Source organism: Xylocopa sonorina, chromosome 6 (genome assembly GCF_050948175.1).
Source record: "Xylocopa sonorina isolate GNS202 chromosome 6, iyXylSono1_principal, whole genome shotgun sequence".
NCBI classification, from domain to species: domain Eukaryota; kingdom Metazoa; phylum Arthropoda; class Insecta; order Hymenoptera; family Apidae; genus Xylocopa; species Xylocopa sonorina.
The window spans coordinates 5,420,488-5,438,866 of NC_135198.1; the positions used below are offsets into that span (position 1 = coordinate 5,420,488).

General features: G+C 40.0%; 1 protein-coding gene across 1 annotated transcript in view; it reads left to right on the forward strand.

Annotated features, from left to right (window-relative positions):
- Timeout (circadian regulator timeout) overlaps positions 1-18,379 on the forward strand; it is a 222,555-nt gene that overhangs the window by 9,974 nt on the left and 194,202 nt on the right. The window contains exon 14 of the mRNA XM_076897229.1: positions 4,377-4,474. Coding sequence (XP_076753344.1) covers positions 4,377-4,474 — 98 coding nt within the window. The remainder of the gene's footprint in view (positions 1-4,376; positions 4,475-18,379) is intronic.

Sequence of the window (18,379 nt, forward strand, 5' to 3'; positions counted from 1 at the left end):
GTTTAGGTGACTCGAAGTCACAGGGAAAAGGAAGGCGAAGCGCAATTTTTCAAGATGCGCTCATCGAGAAGTGTCCAGAATACGAATAATCGAGGTCGTGTTTGCGTTTTAGAGATTAGAATTTTGTCTGCTTTGAACGATCGAATACGCGCAGAGAAAATAGTTAATCTACTTTATATCGTATGTATACTTATAAATATTGAAACATTAGTAGACTGATAACTTTGTACGATTTCAAATTGGATATATTTCGTACAAATTTATTGGTAGCCGCGATGAGATAAATTCGCTATTTTCTATTGTCTCTATTCACGAGTCGCGAGTGCTTTAACTCCTAATTAAACTTCTGTCAACGTTCGTTTAGATCGCGTTTCGACAGCACGGATCATAATTTAACGCCACCCATTCGCACTGCTGCGACTTTCGATTAAAGGGCGCGGGTTGGTCGTGGATGTCTTTCGAATGTCAAGGGCGAGAATGGACGCGTCAAAATTATTCGTTCTGTGTCTGGCAAAGGAGCTAGTTCGGGCGACGGGGTTGGAGAGTTGGTCGAGGCGCGTCTGAGAGATTCCATTGTCGCGGGACTTCAAATCGAGGGATAATGGAGATTGTATGGTACTGGATTTCTATTCAGACAGCCACCAGCAGCGACCCCCGTACGAACCACTTCTTCTACCCTCGGGATAGCACGTAACCCTTCCTTCGCCCATGGATTCTCTCTGCATCCCTCTCTCTCTCTCTCTCTATCTCCCGTGCATTCACTCTTTTCCCTCCCGTTTATTGGATTCTCCCTTCAAGTAAGGGATTTTGTACTTTCGAAAGTAGTCAGACCTTCCTGGTCGATGGTTTGACATGCTCCATATACGGGATTAGCTGCCCGTTTTTTGTCGAGGAAACGATTTATGTTTCGTTGCAAAACATGCTTAGCTACGGATGAAGCTGTTCATAAATCGTATTATATGTACAGATTTTGACAACATATTACGGGTATTGTTATCCAGGTTGAAACGTAATATTAAATTCATTTCGTTAGCTTAATTGTATCGTCAGATCGATTACTGTTGGCTTATTTTCAAAATGTGTTTGAAATAAATTCTACCGTCCAGAATTTCATTTTAAAAGCGTTTACAGTTTGTGTCTCGAAACGTTTAAAAAAATCATTTATTTCTATATAATTTTAGTTTCGTTAAAAGATTGCACGATACAACTGCTTTTTCCAATTCCTGTTTTTAAATTAAATATAAAGTTAAATTGAATGTAATATATTTGGATGTATTCGGATATATTTCAGGTTTTATTTTAAATGTTTCAAATTTCTATTCATAGCGCTTAATTAGTAATAGAATTTAAAATTGGCAGAGAGGTACGAATTTCATGTCGAACGCCCGTTTTTTTTCTGAATGCCGCCTCTGCGGTTGCACGAGGCTGTTTTACCTTCTTTATAATGCACGGAGTGCAGGTTTTCAACGAAACTGATTTAAATTAGCTGTTCTCTAACGATTGTGCCACGCATGGTTATTGTTTTAGCAAAATAATGCAGCCGAATTCTCGCGCAGCAGAAGTTTATTTAACAAGTGGGGCAACTAGACACGACGCTGAAGTCGACTTTGTTGTCCAATCACGTTCCGTCGTCTCTAACGTTCTCTTTGAAGACCTCCACCTTTCAGAATATTTCTACGTGCAGCAGTTTTTTAATGAAAATTCAAGGCAGGCGGGGACTTCCTGAAAAGGCAGCCACCATCTAGCGCAGGGTTAGGAATCTTCAGCCATTAACTACACCCTTTTTCATGAGTGCTCCGTTAAGGTGAAGGCGTGATTTAAGCTTTGTCCTCTGGTCACGTTTCAGACTTTCTCCATTCCTTGATGCTTTTGGGTTCTCGCAGGGAATAGAACTTTTGTGAAACGGTCCGGTTCTTTCTCGTTCTTATGAAATTGCGAAAGGCTTTTATAGAACCTTCATGCGAAGCAATGGCCGTTTTCTCCACTCTGTTTACGGAACGCGGCATTTATCTTTACTCGCTAAATTCTGCCTTCTATAATCTCTATGATCTCCAGTATACTTTATATCGTTCGCATTTAAAGATACAAAGAGAATGTTCTCGTTTAAAATCTGAACTTTTATCATCTTCCTTCGTAACTGTTGCTTACGTATCGCGCAGTACTCACGTTTCAATAATATTCTCTGAGACGGGTGGAGTTTCCAAAAATTGATAAGATATATAATAGAATGTGAGGAGGTAATAAGTCACATTATTATATTATACAATACATGGTATAGTCGAAATGAAAATATAATTAGTCATTCGTTACAATTTACCATCAACTATGTAACACTAACAATTACAATAATAAACCAATAAAATCGCGAAAGGAAGATTCCATTTCTTCACGACACCTCAACAATCCAATCTCAATATTTTCCTATATTAACAATAATTTCTCTCACCATAAATAACCGAAAAACGGTTTTCGCTTTATTATTATCCGCAGGTAGCACACAAAATGTATACCTACGTTTGTTAGCCGCATCATGTAAATTAATATCTGCGTTAGGTGGATTTGTATAAAGTATCAATCATCAACTATTCGATCGAAAGACGTAAGATTGGATTCGCAAATAAATCCAATGAAATTTGAATGGATCGTGATGCAGCTACGTCCTCGTCTTGTTGGTATTCATTCTTCTTACGTTGCTTTTTGTCGGACCTCCGTGCCCGGGGGCTGACTCGACCCATCCTCTCTAGACCGTGGATGCTCTGTAACAGAGTCTCCTCGCAAAAGGTGATGCATGTACCAGCGACGGCGGTGGTGGCCGAAGGTGGATGGAAGAATGGAGGGTTGGGCGCGAACACTTGACGCAAGCAGCCGGATGTTGGCGTAGATCGTGGCGAGGCTCTCGTGCTCAAGGGAGTCTTCTGCGAGACCCTCCTCGCCTGGATCTCCCTTACCCATCCGCCGCGTTCCGTCGCCTCCTGCTTTCGCTACGTATGCTACTCGAGATAATGAAACACGTCATCAAGTGTCCCGCTTTGTTTAATCACTCTAATCTCGTTGTAGAATGTCTGTAAGTACGTTCCAGTTTTTATCGGGTACTTAAGTGGGAGTTAATTTTCAGAAATTTTGTCACCTCAGTTTACTTCGACTCCTCTGCGTCGCGTGCCAGACGTTTCTGCGAATTCGGACACGTTTTATGATTAATTAGAATTGAGTGTGTTCTGCGAAATTTGATGCTTTGGTTTTTTTAGATACAGTTATATAGACTGGTATAGAATAGTATTTGAGATCGTCATGTTACGATAAGTTTACAACTATATTAAATTAGAGGTGTAAAATGTACAATTTCTTATTATTCCAATTGTATAATATACAATTACGAGTATTCGTGTTAGAAGAATTGAAGTGGGCTTTGGATTAGATTTAGATCCTTATCTGAGTAAAAGTTGAAGAAAAATGAGAGAGAATGAAATCAGGACCCTCCCGTTTGGCAGCGTAAGACCGTAGACGCCCATAATCACGGCGTCCCTTCCTCCTCTCGTCGATGTTACAGCTTCTTTTTCTCTCGGTTATGCGAAGCTTTCAATCTTGCACCGACATTTGCCCTCGGATGCCCTTTACGCACTCACTTCTTCCTCGCGTCTCGAATACACTTTCCCATTCAGACGCAGGCTCTCTAGGAAACTCTCTCTTCTGTCTCTTCTCTGTCCCGTTTCGACGCTTCTGGGAGATGTATGTCTTTCGCCTGTTTCCTTGTTCGCAAATACAACTTCAGTGTCGGCGCCTCCCGCGCGTCTTGCAAGTCCTCACCCCAGACAAGCCCCTAAATGTAGGAGCGGAAGAAAAATGAGGAAACACCATCGGGAATCGAAACCAGGGACTCCCTTATCAGCAAGCCAATACTTTACGCCCGCAGTCATAGCGTCTGCTTATTTCCTCGTTTTTCTCAACCTTCTTTTCTTTCTTTCTCCCCTTAGGAACGAAGACACCGAGTCTACGGTTATTAAATATTATTTCTGCACGTATTTATTATATCTATATAAATTAAGAACTTTCTCAGTTCTTTTGTGTAATCGCTTGTTCCTCACTAGAAAGAAAAATAAAAATTCTTGAACCATCTGGAAATATTTGTTGTAGGAATATTTTTCTCTCCATTTTGGGGCGTAACAGACGTTTCTTGATGTTATGTTGTAAAAAGTAATTTTAAAGATTATAATAATCGTACAAAGTGGAACATTTATTATACTCGATGGTAGAGAAAAGTACATAAGTTGATTTCGAAGTTGTTGTGATCTTAAGTGAAGAATGCAAATCAACTTTCTTTTTTAGACACTAACAAGTCGTTACTTATTAATTATTAAACAGGATAATATATTTTACAGAGAAGTCTGGCCTGAGAACGACAATTTTGGAAGAGCCAACATCACGTCAGAGGAGGAATTTCTATCGCTACGAGAAATCTTCTTCGCAGACTTGGGCGGTGAGTAGCATTTTTACATTTGCTCTGGAAAAGCCAGTCCCATTTGTTCGCGTACAACGTATCGTTATCATTCGAATCCATCGTTTCTTACCAATTGATAATCTAAACCAACTACATCGCTAATATCGCTTTCTCGATACGAACCACGTATTTTCTTTAACATCGCAGCGATTATTCTAAACGCGGACATTCAAGAGTTACGCGTGTCATTCTCTTTTACTGCATACACGCGTAACGTTGTTAGAATATCATGAGCCTTGACTTCAGCGAGAAAAGTGAAAGTATCCAAAGTTATGATTCATCGTCGCGTTTTAAGTTTCGAACAACTCCGAGCAATTTCGCGTCACGCAAGTTCTTAATATACTGGACACGGTAAATCGGTTCCCGAAAGGGAAACTTAATCCCCCCGCTAATATCGTATCGTTTCGAAGATCGTTTAAATTAAATTCTGGAAAATATCCCGCTAACGAGATTCTCTGGAACGAGACGACATATATTTGCAATCTCCGGTAGGCAGCTTGAGATGAAGTTAAAACTTGCTACTTTCAAAGCACTGGCCGCTGCTACTTTTTGCACGGCCGTACGCCGGTTCCCGCCCCGTGGGGGATTGCCTGTATAACTTGAATTTATCGAGAAAATTATATTTTCTGTACGCACAGCCTCGTGGGAAGCTCGCCGGATGCTACTTTCGGCGGCGCGTGATTATAAAGTGGAAAGTCTCTTATTACGTTTGATCCTGAATGTAATAAACCGGTCGGTTTAATTCGCAGAAAATTCGTAACTCGCCGACGGATCTATGGGATTAAGGCTTTATTCTCATTACGAGGATCGCGACGTTTTTCAATGAGCGATGCCTTTGCGTTGCCCCTGTTCACGTGGTTACTGATTGTTGTCGTAATTTCAAGACCTGTTATAATGAATTGAAATCACAAATTTCGTTTCTTTTTGCAAAGTGTGATCACAAGCACGTCGATATGATACGTTCGTTTCTACCTGCACGAGCTCTGATTGGTATTATTCAAACGCATAAGTGCGCAAGATGAACGAAAATATCCCGTAACGAGGACACGCGTGGCTGTCAATTGATTTACTCAGCTGTTTAAGGCAAAAACGATACGATGAAAAGCTTCGAAAGCCGATTGACTCGAATATTCAGCCTTTTCTATTTCTCCCACTCCTCCCTTTATCTTCGTTGAAGAATAAATTAACGAGCTGCCGTGCACCCTTAACAGGGAGGTATTAAAGAGAGGAAAAACTTATAAACACGTAATTTCGCTGAAGGGGGTGGCTCCTGCGGGAGCGGTTTGTAATAACTGGCACGTACATCATGACACAAATTTAATTAAACACACCCCCGGTATTCATTTCACGCTTCTAATTTATGTATGAATAACTGCCGTCATATAGCCGCCGAGATTTCGAGACGTTCCCACCTTTTGGGATGTATTTATCCATGTTTATTAACGACGCGACAAAAGCAGCGGCGTCGCGAACGTTTCAATGGAGCGTTAAGCTTCTCGTTTTCGAGTCCATCCCTTTTTGTTCTCCGCGTCATTGACCGTGTTTCTCGATGGTATTCAGCGAAAAGTGTGTCATTAGAGAAGAGATCAATATTTCAATTCGTATCGTGGCAGTATCGTGAGAAATAGCAGTGAGAAAGTGATCATGAAAAATTGTATTTTCTTTTTCTTAGAGTTTGCGAACTGCTAATTATTGGTTCAGGTAAATTTGTAACTGTTTATTCGATAATTAACTAGAATATGATTTACTAGATCGTACGCGCATATCTATTTTTGTGTTACGAACGTGCATACCATTTAGTGACATTGATTGGCATTAATTGTGCAGCTTATTGCTGGTGCTTTCATGACAGCGCGTTCAATGTTTGCGATACGAACATGACAAGTGAATGCACACCGGTTTAGGGGAAAATAGTTGTCGCGAAGTTTTTGGATCGAGAGTAATTTCAGTTAACAACATTGAGGTTAATTTGTCCTTTCATAATGCGGATAGGTATCGCTCGTCTGTCGTGAAAATTGCATATAACAACGTTAAATTTGCTGTTTAAACTTAAATTATTACTCTGGGAAATGGTCTTTGATCACTAAATAATATTTTTATTCCAATTGAATATTTTATTAGACCAATTTCGCATTTCAGTATCTGATCATATTGGAATTCAAAGCATTGAAATACATTTTTTGGAAAAATTACTTTTTGCATCGTACTTACAACTGCTGACAGATAATCTTATAGTTTACACATGATTTCTAGTTAATTTTTTTGACAAGTGAAATATTTATTTCCATCAAGTTGTTTATCTTAACACAATTACTCGACATCAGTTCGAACAGTAGTTATTTCTAAATTTATCTTAAACATATTCTGGAATGGTTGTTCAAGTGCTAGGCAAAGGGAATCTAATTTCACGTGGAAATATGTAACGGAGTGATGGAAAGAGGGAATGGAAAAGCAATTGTGTTACATCCTGTGCCTTCTAGTAGTCTCATCAATAAGGCTACCAAACTATTAGGCACTTGCCTTAGATGCAGAGTTCGATCAAAGGTTCTTTTTATTGAAATTGCATGGTTAAGCGATAACTTGCGGAGAAGCAGTCTTCGTGCGATCCCTTTGCTGGGAAACGTGGAAGATTCGTCATAGAAATTGGGCAATTTACTAGACATTAACACTTCATTTCAGTCCTCGCAGAATTCTATCCTCTTTTTAAGTCACTAACAACGACTGCATTAATTATTCATGCATTTTGAAATGTTCTAGACATATTTAAAAATTCGTCATATTTGCAATGAATCATATTGCATCGATGTTTTGCATTTTTCCTGAAGACACAGCTAATTTTTGTCACTCAGTAAAAGCAATTTTCAATTTCAGTTAAACGTTTTTTCGTGTTCTCATTATATTATATTTCCATCGCATATTTCTCACAATGTAAAATGACTTTTTTATAATTTCTTTTTTTATACAATTCCACGTATCAGAAATAGTTTATGGAATATATGTACAGAGTGTCCACGCTGTTAATCCCTAGCGTTTTTCACATAACTAAATTTTGTAACAGAAATAAAAATAGATTAAAGCTTTGCTACTTTTCACATGCAATATGGTAATTTGAGAATATTATTAAACGTAGTTACGATGACATACACATTTTTAGAAAATGATAATTTGCATATAGCTTTGTCTATGCGAAATGAAATTTCTGGTTCTCGAGATGAATTCAGTGACCCGCATTGTAATAGAGTTCAGTATTTGAAAACAGTAAGAATGAGAAACGTACTTTCAAGGTTTATTTATGACGCTACATTCCAACCCCTGAGAGGCCAAACCGATCGTCTTTATCTTCTCTATATTTCTCAACTGCAATAGCAGAGTATACGATTAGTACTGTTAGAAGTTCAAAGGAACCAAACGATTCGCTATTATCTGTGCGGAAAAATCAAAATACTATGCTATCCAGAATTGCAGACATACATGTGTATGTCACTTAAAGATGAGAGCAACACCTGAGTGCACGGGGTTAATACGAAAAGAGGCAGAGCGTGTAATTAAAAATTCCAAAAAATGTAATCTAGAATACAAAAATTGTATGATACTTATGTTATATACAAACTTAATACAAGTAATATCAAATAGAACTCTATGACGTTTCGAAGGCTCTGTACCATCATTATCTTCTCAAAATGTTTTTATTAAATTCTGTTCTTAATAGATATATCAAATTTGACTTGGTAGTAGTATTTATAAACAAAATAGCCATCGATAAAGAAAGAAGTTTGTTATCTGAAAATTATTATACATATAACAGAGTGTACAACCAAGCAATGATTTGCATGCACAGAAGTAACAGAGTAAAATTATATTACACTTCTCTCTATTCCATTCGCATAAAATCACTGTTCTCTGTGAAAAACGCTGAGGACCAATACCGCGAACACCCCGTATATTAGGGGAGCTCGGTGTTCCTGACGTCTCGCGGGCAAAAAAGACAAAAAAAAAAAAAAACAGAAAAATGGATGAAGTGCTTGGAACAGGAAGAGAAATAGCAACAGGGCGCATTTAAGTCGGTGCTGTATATTTGAATCGCGAGGTGTGCTTCATACGTTCAGCAGACCGAAACGGAATCAGCTGATTCTGCGCCTGGTTCGCATGATTCGATCGTCGTTCACCCCGTTCCGTCTATGCTCTCGCAGTTTATGCACGCCGGCACTTGCATTTTGCAACTTGGCTGCGCGTCCCGACGCTTCCGCGTCTGCTGTGCATAATGGACCGTCTGTTTCGCGTTGATAAAACGTGCCGCAAAAATCGGGGAATATTTCACGTGATGCGTTCCTTCTCTTGCTTGTGTTTTTTTTTTCTTTCCTCTACGTCGAGATAAATGTCCCGCTTACGTCGTGAAAAATTAGTCGTCAGGGAAATCTGGGTTTAACCGGGAACTGGTGTAACCGTAGCCGATTCGCAATTTTTCCGTTTGATCGTGTAACGTTCCGCCGTTTTATTGCGTGCTCGTAAACAGGACTGCGCCTGATGCCTTTTAGAAAGTTTGTGAGATGAGTTCAGAGGACGCATTTTTATTTGCCCGGAATAGAATGGTATCTGAATGTTGTTTTATGTAGATGCAGTGATTAAGTGTTTAATTAAGAAAGTGGTACTATATTTTCAGTAAAAGTTGAATTAAAACTATTCGACTAGTTTATTTTCTTTTTAATGTGGTCAGAACACCACATTTCATTTCCAATGCATTTTTATATGTGCACAGAATAAGTCACCATTTATTTATATAAAATGCTGTATATATCGAAATGTTATTTTACATGAAAAATCAACTCAGGAAATGTAGAATAAAATTGTTTCGTTCGAGACTTCAATTTTGGGATAATTGTGTTTGAATATTCATTAGACAGGAACACGTGTGAGAAGCAATGAATCCGTTTAACAAATTTCGCTGCGTATTAATTATTAAATTCGATAATTAAACATGTTTAATAATATAAACATACACTTTTTCTATAATGCAAATATTTAATTGCGTTATGAAAAGGCAGCTGAAATTTGATAAACTGAGGTATTTGATATATTAAAAATTCTTTCTTCAGTCATATAGAATTATTCTTCTTAAATCACTAATTGGAAGACACTATATGCTATTACGAATTATTATTAAACATATACATACGAAAGAACTAAAAAATATGATACACTTTATTTAACTTGGAAAATTTATTTCCCTCTCCCAGACTTGGAAAAGAAATAACGTAAACAAACTTTAATTATACTTTGATTAGCTCGCGAACTTCTTTGATCAAAGTGCCGAAAAAGTAATCCAAGTTGATTCAGTAATACCAGCATCTTCATTTCGTATAATAAATGCTTCAATTTCCCCTAGATCGGAATTCAAAGTTCCATCAAACTCATTAAGTCAAATCTTGTAGACAGAAGCAATTTAAAAAAATAATCTACCTCCAGTACATTAAAACTATAGCGATTTTCTGAGAAATAGAGAAAGATCCATACAGTTCATGGATCGTGCATCATCTTCGTACTTTCTCTGCAATTGACGGTAACCTTTTACGACTTTATATTCCTCGAAGACAATATACAAGTTTCTCAATAATGCTTTCATACTAACACTCTAGAAAACATTTTTCCATCTCGTTAAAGTATTATACCAATCCTATAAATTTATTACACCATCTGGCCACCTTTTTCTCTCTAACGACCTAAGACTACACACTACACGTATCGCGTGGTTCAAATCGACTAACATCGCATCGAAACATCGTCAGACATTCGAACACGTAGGCGAAAACAGCGCTTAGTTGAATCAGCTCGCCACAAAATACGCATTCCCAAAAATCAAATTCCAACAAACATTCGAGAAACAATCGTGGAAACGCAATGAAATTAGAAGAAAGTCGATCGTCTTGGAAGGAACATCGCGTAGGAATTTGCTCGACAGGTCTCTCGCAAAACTACCTGGCAGCTCCGTGTCGGATCCTCTTGGGAGCTGTTTATAAATAATCGTTGATCGATAGAGCCGGATGTCTCGCGCCTCTAACGCGCTCTCGCTGGCTCCGACGTACGTTTCGTCGGCTACTACTTTCGCGTGAAGTATCGCGGCAGAAGACGGGGTGGAGGATGCGACTTTCCGCCGTGTAATTCCTCCGCTCGCCCTCGCGCGGATTCAAACTTGTTGGGCTGAATACGTGATGGATGTATCGGACTAGAGGAGCCATAAGTTTCCCGTTCGAGGTCGAAGGTTTGATGAATGAAGACCGAATTGAAAGTCTCGTCCGCGCCTCAGAGCGCCGCGCCGGTAACACCAGAATTTGCATGCCGTGCTCCGCCAGGAACCGATCCCTACCATGTGTCCGCCATTCCTATTCATCTTGTTTTCATTCCTGCCAGGTTTCACGGTCCATAACTTAGTGTCTTCTGTCGGGACGCCTGCTGATCTTTTTACGCGTTTCGCTCCACGCGCGCTACGAACGCGCGCGTCTAATGTTTCACTGTTCCGATCCCCTCAGACATGCGAACGGAAAGCAGGCTGGTGTTCTCAGACGGACGCAACGGAATAAGCTCGTTCGAGAGATTTCTATACCCGCCACGGAATCACCTTTGCGACAGCTCTTTCCGGGAGGCGCGTCGCGAGTAACGACGCGATCGCGTTGCGAATCGTGTTTCGATGATGATAGGGCGCGGACGATCGTGAAAAAGGATTTCTCTCTGCCGTTCAAATTCACTCGAAGTTTAAATTGGCGGTTCCGCGTGGTTATAGTTTTTGTGCATTGATTTTGAAATTCGACGAACTAGTTGTTTCTGTCTTTCTTGGTATAATTGCGAGCGTAACAGTGTTAGGAAGATTTAATTCGAAAGTATTATTGAGAAACTTGTAGGTTGCTTTCGAGGAATATAAAGTCGTAAAAGGTTCCCGTCAATTGCAGGGAAAATACGAGGGTTGCCATTCACGTGCCTCCTCCTTCCTCCTTTGCACAATATATAAACGCACGATAAATTCAATTATTTACATTGGCTGGACGAGGAACGTACAATTTTTCACGTTAATTGCTCGCGCCGCTTTTTATCCCCACGTCCGGTTATTATTTATTTACCATGGTCCATTTACGACGACAGCTGGGTAATGGGTTTTTTTTTATTTTTGCTTTTTGTAAATGATTATCGACGAGCTGTCGCGCTTTCGATAAAATATGAGCCATCGCGCGCACCCGTTACTGCTTGATTGAGCGGCGCCGAAGGAAAGGGACGTTCGATCACTTTTTATGTTTGCGCGAATGTCCGTCGAAGAGAGAGACGTTATTCTTAACGTAGTGGCAAGTGCCGTTCGCATGGTCGTTTGTTCTGCGCGTTGGCCAAGAAACACCGACCAGATCGAGTTAGTCGGCTCGCAACGCTCGAGGTGAAGTACAAACGGCAATTTATATTCTCGCTCAGCTGGCTGATCGCTGCCATATATCTACATATGTGTATCACCGTGACGTTGCCCTCGTGCATGCTGGACAATGACCATTGCACCAATTTGCCTGGAATCGGTGTGGATTGCTCGCCTTCCTCCGGCTAAATTGCCGTTCGCCGTGTTACCTCGCGAGATTATGGGACAAATTAATCTGCGAATCGCTATTAAATTCACTGATTTCTCTATTCGACTCGAGCAATTCAGGACCTGTCTACGAGTCGTCACTTTCTGCTTTTCAAGAAATTCGTTTCAAACTCGAGCTACTCGAGACAAAATTCTAGATCTTTCGGATGCAGGTGTTTAGGTATTTTTAAGCACATCGTTTTTGGACGTTCTCTTATTAATAGCGTTGACCCAGGCGAAGCACTGTGGGTGTCAAAGTCTAAATGTCCGCAAAGATGATGGGCGGTCTTGAGAGTCTAGCTTTTTCATTTTTAGATTTCAATATTTTTAGATATTTAATAGGAGCAGGCAATCTGGTTAATCGACGTGATTTGATTATTGGAGTTGCATCTTCATATTTCGCCTCGTTAAAAAATTCTAGAGGTTGCATAGGGTAAGATCTTACTAATCAGGAAATAAAATGATGGATATTTCATGCTCTCGATATATCGCTGCTACATAATCTACTAACCTAATCGATGAATTAATATTTTAGTAATTTAGTGGATTTGCATATTTTGTCGGGAATGAATCATTAAAATATTAATAATTTAATGCCATTCAGTATTAATTGTTCATTTCGACGCTTTCACCCTTCAGTATATTATCGCTTAATTACTTTAATTCATTCAATATACTTGAAATCAGCGGAATTTATTTCCATTATATATCACAATAAACATTTCAGCCACATTTGTCTTATTCAAAAGTTATATCCGATCATCTCTCGAAAAAAGAAGCAACATTTTCAGAATTCCCAAATTCATATCGATCTGTATTCAAGTGTCAAATAGAGAATTGCAAGGTTAATACTTCTTAACAATTAATTTTCCTCGCTAGAATACTGTAATACAGTAGCTTCTTCGATAACGACTCATAGTCCATTAAGGAACGCTTCAGCGTCTCTGTCGCCCGTCTCTTTCTGCAGGTTTTTACACATCGCGTAGATTCTTCTTACAGGGGGCTTACCACACCAGAGCACGAAGAAAGTCTCGATATTTGCTTGAAACGCGACGGGGACGACTTTTCTCGCCTCCCTTTCTTTCGTTCCCGTTTTAAGCTCGTTGATGGCAAATCGGCCACTTAGAAAACGCGGGTCGCAGGGGTATGCCAGGGGGTGCGTTCAACGCTTCAGTACACACTTGTCGCTATCTGAACCTGTTATAAGCCATACAAATGGTATGCAAGGGGTGCACCGAGAATGCTTCACCCTTACGTAAGCCGCAATAGGACGGTTTCCCCCCCTGCAGAGCTAGTTAATGAAGTTATGATTGAAGGTTAAATTCCATGAAATTGCCTCGGTTTAATGGCCACGCGGCTGGTTATGAATGCAAATCAAAGTTAAAAATTGGCCAAGCCGCGAGGTTTACCGCGAAATAATGATTTTTTGAACGCACCTTTGGGAACGATTGCCGCAATTAACCCCTGGGACATGTCCCGCTATGCGTATTTACGAACATGCTTCCGGGTAGTTAACAATGGCGTCGCGTGATTTAGAGAACTGCTCGCGTCGCAGATAAATGGGAGGAAACCGCAAATGATTTTTTTCATAATTTATATCGCGAAAGTGGAATCGTTTACCGCAATAGTGGTGGTAAACGGTTATTTCTGTGCTCTCCCTACTTACGGAGGGGTTTATCTGTCTATTACGGTATGAACATCTCGGCAACGAGAGAATACCATTCCATTTACCATTTTAAGAAAATACAAAAGAATGTTTATTGTAGCAAATTGTAAGCTATACTTAAAACCACGTTACCATTAGGTTATCATAATATATTTGATGATATACCAAATTTGAGTACCATTTATGTATTATTTTTTTTGTTTGTGATATTCTATTTCTCCTTTCCATTTCCAATTTTTCATTTGTATCCTCGCAATACGTTTCCTTTATTTTATTCACCTTTGATCTTCTTCTGCCTTTCTCTTCACATTTTCTCCGTTCTTGTTGAATTAATTCAAGATGAGATTTTAAACAATTTTTTCACTACGCCTGACGAAATTTCTATTTCTTGCTGCTTTCCTCGTCTCGCGAAAACAAACGTTTCCCTGCTGCGAATAAATACGCGAGCTCGATAGACTCCCCGCTGCATTATAAGTACACGTGCACACCGAATTACTACCCCCCGGTGCGCACAGCTCGTCAAATGAACGTACATATTTCTAAAATGATATTCGGCCGGCATATTTTCACGGCAATCAAACGAACCGTCGACGTACCAATGAACGAGATATTAATCTGGAATACTTGCTGGAAAACGAGAAACGAAATGAAATTCCTTCCGGTATCGAAACACGCCTTTGTTCGTTGCACTCGTCGCACTCGCGCGGCTCTACGTAGACGGTGTATACACGGCGAAGAAACTGACGAGCAGAGAGGCGAGAAAAGCGGAGGGTCGGAGTCGTTCGTGTAAATAACAGAAATCTTCCCAGGTCCAATGTCAAGTGGCTTCTATAGCACTCGAAACGTCGCGTGCCTGTTTTTACCCTGTTCTACCACTTCTCTCATTCTTCTCCGCCGCGCTTCCACCAGAATGGAAACACCCTGCTGCGCACCCTTAGCTACAGGGTTGCGCGCCGTCGCCGCGCGGGGCTAAAATAATAATGCATTTCGAAGTTGCGTAGAAATTGAATAACAGTCGTGCTTGAATAATACAGATATGTAAATGGACGCCAGCCCCGGGATGCATAGGTACGAGGTGGTAGAAACGGGGACGGGATCATTTATATTGCATTCACCGACAGACCGTTTCCGAACTAATCTAAAGCTTCCCCCCTCCCTTCTCTCTCTCTTTTTTGTTTTTCTTTGTAATTTCATTTTTATCCATCTATCCGCCCGTTCTTCACTTTCCTCCGTACATTTCTATTCATGGTTTGGAGAATCGATGCGCCCGGAATTTCTTATTGGCGAATGGGAATTTCGAGGGGTATATCATTTCTCGCTTTGTGGTGAGATTGTGTCCGAGGGTTTATTTAAAGTTCCTTAAAAACTTCACTGTTATAGTCGACCTATCGATTGATCTTTGCTAATTTTATGCTCATTTATTCTGCTTCTTACTAATGCATCGTTGAATATTATTATCATTGGGTAGTTAAGATGATGGAAGGGTACATTTTCAAAGTGTCAAATGATGCACAGTCTTTAAAGCTTTCGAACAAATTATAATCTGTCTTATATAGTAGAAGTACTTAACTATAGAAATATTTTAAACTTGAATAAACTAAAGATTAAGTTGAATTAGCTTTTATTTGTGTAATTCCTTTAATTTCGTTTGATCCTGTTCGAGTTCTTTTACGCTCCCATGTTTTTGCCTCCCTTAACGTGTGCAATTGCCCCTTTCACCTTTGTCTCTTTCATCAGGTACCTCCGTGTATGTGTCCCTCGATCTGGCCGGATTTTTTGTCCCCGTTCTCCTCCTTCTAGCGCTCTCTCAATGCTTCTTCGCACTCGTTGCTCGTTTCCCTGACAAGGGTAGAAAAAAAACCCAGCCAAAGGCTTCTTTTTATCCGTTCATACTATATTCTTGTTTCACAGTTCCCATTTCTGCTCTCTTGCGCCCCCTTTTTCAGCCGATCTTTTCCCTCTTATTTTGTATCCTACGTTCTCCTTTATCGGCGCTTAACCGGCTCTCGCCATTTTGACTCCCGCTCCTTTGGCTAATATTTTCGCCCCCTAATATTACCCACCGCGGCTGTTAACCCCTTTCAGCTACGTTTCACCCTTTATACGATTGCAACGTTATCACGATATGATTCCTCTGTCGCGATTACCATCGTTTACAGTGGTTGGCAGAATTTCGTTGAGCGCGTGGATCTAACGAGGCGCTGCCCCGTTTTGCAATTCAAGTAACCGGCGATGATTTCGGGTATTTGAATATACCAACAGAATTGAGGCCGTTTTATAAATAGGGATCAAGTAGTTTCGAGTGTGAATGGTATTGTACATTGTATCCGTATAAATCGAGGCTCAGACATTAAAGCGGAGAGAAACGGCAGATCTGACAAAAATGTGTACGGACGCGTGGAGTTCCATTTGTTTAAATTTAGAGAGGAATCAGATGGTTCGTATGATTGATTAATTCGGTGGAATGGAGATTTATGGCTTCTTGTCTATATCAATTTTTGTTTCGACAATGGAGCGCGGTGTATAACGAATTGCAGTTAAACCGAATTTTGTCTGTAGTATTAATAAACTTCGATAGGTGTATAAAGTTTCAAAATGTCTGTTAAATGGCTGGATACAGTTACAGTAATGTAGTACATAGAAAAAAATATTTAGGAAGACGCTCATTTGTTTCATATTTGTGATGTATCTCTTGCTTTTTCGAGCATTCGTTGTTTCATGTACAATGAATTTTCCTTTTTAATGAACAGAATATGTGATTATTTTCACAGAAATTTTTGTTCCAACATTTTTACTGTCTCAAAGAATTCACTTTTTCAATTCATCCACGTAAATTTTAAAAGCTTCAGATTTATCAATTTTATTAAAAAATATTCACAGACAAAAATTGGCACATTCAATTTCCTAATACGCACTGCACTTTTATCCTTGTCGTAGGATTATTATTGAAATATCCAGTTTAAACTTACTTTTATACTTTTTACTGATACGAATACCACGCGTCGAACAAACGAGAACAAACACGCGACTCGCCCCGTTACTTTTTACCAGGGCTTCCTGAATCACGATCCCAAGTTTCCTCACATTCGCGAGCCTATTCCAGCCTCCACCAATAACGGTGGCAGGCTATCCGCAGGGTTGGTTACGTTTCTTCGAATTAGGAGCCCCGCAGGTGTAATGTCCCGCGAAACAGAGTTAGCACGGCAGAGTGGCGCGACGAACGAGATACACCGTGCGCCGTTTTAACGCTACGTGCCTTCAAGCTGATGGCGCAGGCACGGTAAGTCGCTCCATACGTTCCAGCTGAACTATCCAAATCGGATTTAGCACTTCCTTCCCGCAGATATCGAACATTTCTCGAGCACGTACGCTCGTCGCCCTCAACTCCTTCACCTCTTCCGCCTTTCGACTTTTCTCACCTCGCCCTCTCCACCATCTAGTTACCTTAATAACCGCTCGACGTCCCGGTTGTCCGTGAAGATTATTGGACCATCGACGAATTCGAAGCCGGCTGACGCGGCCAGGAATAATTTTACGCGGATGCACTCGCGGCGATGAACGAACGACTCGCTGTGGCCCAAGTCCCTCGCAGAGGAGGCAATCTTCTTGGTATTTCGATCAGCCGTTTTTTCCTTTCGCTAGTCTGACACGCGCGAAACTTTCGATGGAAAATTGAATTCGAATCGATACCGCGTCGAATCGCGAACGCGTCTCTCGGTTATTTATTTCGTAGGTGAGTTAGGCGCGGTCCAAGCGACCCCGTCGCCGCACGGGGGTGGATTTCGTTCTCGATGACTCAATAACCAATTACGGTTTTTTACGACCGCTTGGAAGAGGCGTTTTATCGCGATCTCGAAGATGCGTTCCTATATTTATGCAAATTGCCACGGAGCTTTCTGCAACCCGATGGAGTGTGAAATACGGTTACATTTTACCTACCCTTGCATCTCGTACGTTGAGACTCCGCTTTAGTTCGTTAGGGGCATCTGTTGTAATAGTGCGCGAATATCGGTGAATTTTGTTAGTGATCCATTTATGACTGGTAGCGATATTGGTTTTTCTTTTTTATTCTTTGTTACGATTGTAAGCGTGAATTATTAATGTGCTCAATGGGAAGTCGTATATCGAGTGGTACAATATTTTTCGTTGTTTCTATTGTACTTGGATTTTTTGTTCGTTCTACAGACTGTAATCATGAATTATTGATGTGATCGATAGGAATATGTATATGTAACGGTTATTGGTAATAGGTAATAGTTATTGGTAATAGGTTTGTGAAATAAAATCTCGATGGTATCCATTGGAACAAAAAGTCTTTATTACTTAGATTTAGAAGGATGTCTATACGTTATGAGAGCTATATGAACAGTAAGGACACTCGACAGAAAATCTGAGAGTCTTCTCGTGTAAAGAAAAGAATGCAGCGATCGATTCTTTCTGTTTCCTGTTTCTAGGTTGACATATTGAAATAATTGTATAATATTTGTCGTTATTTTTTTTTGTATTCGTCACTGGAAAAATCTGAATGATGATATTTAATAGGTATTAACAATAATTTATATCTTTAAGATTGAAATCGTAATAATTCGTCTTTGAGAATATTAAAATTTTAATTATACAAATA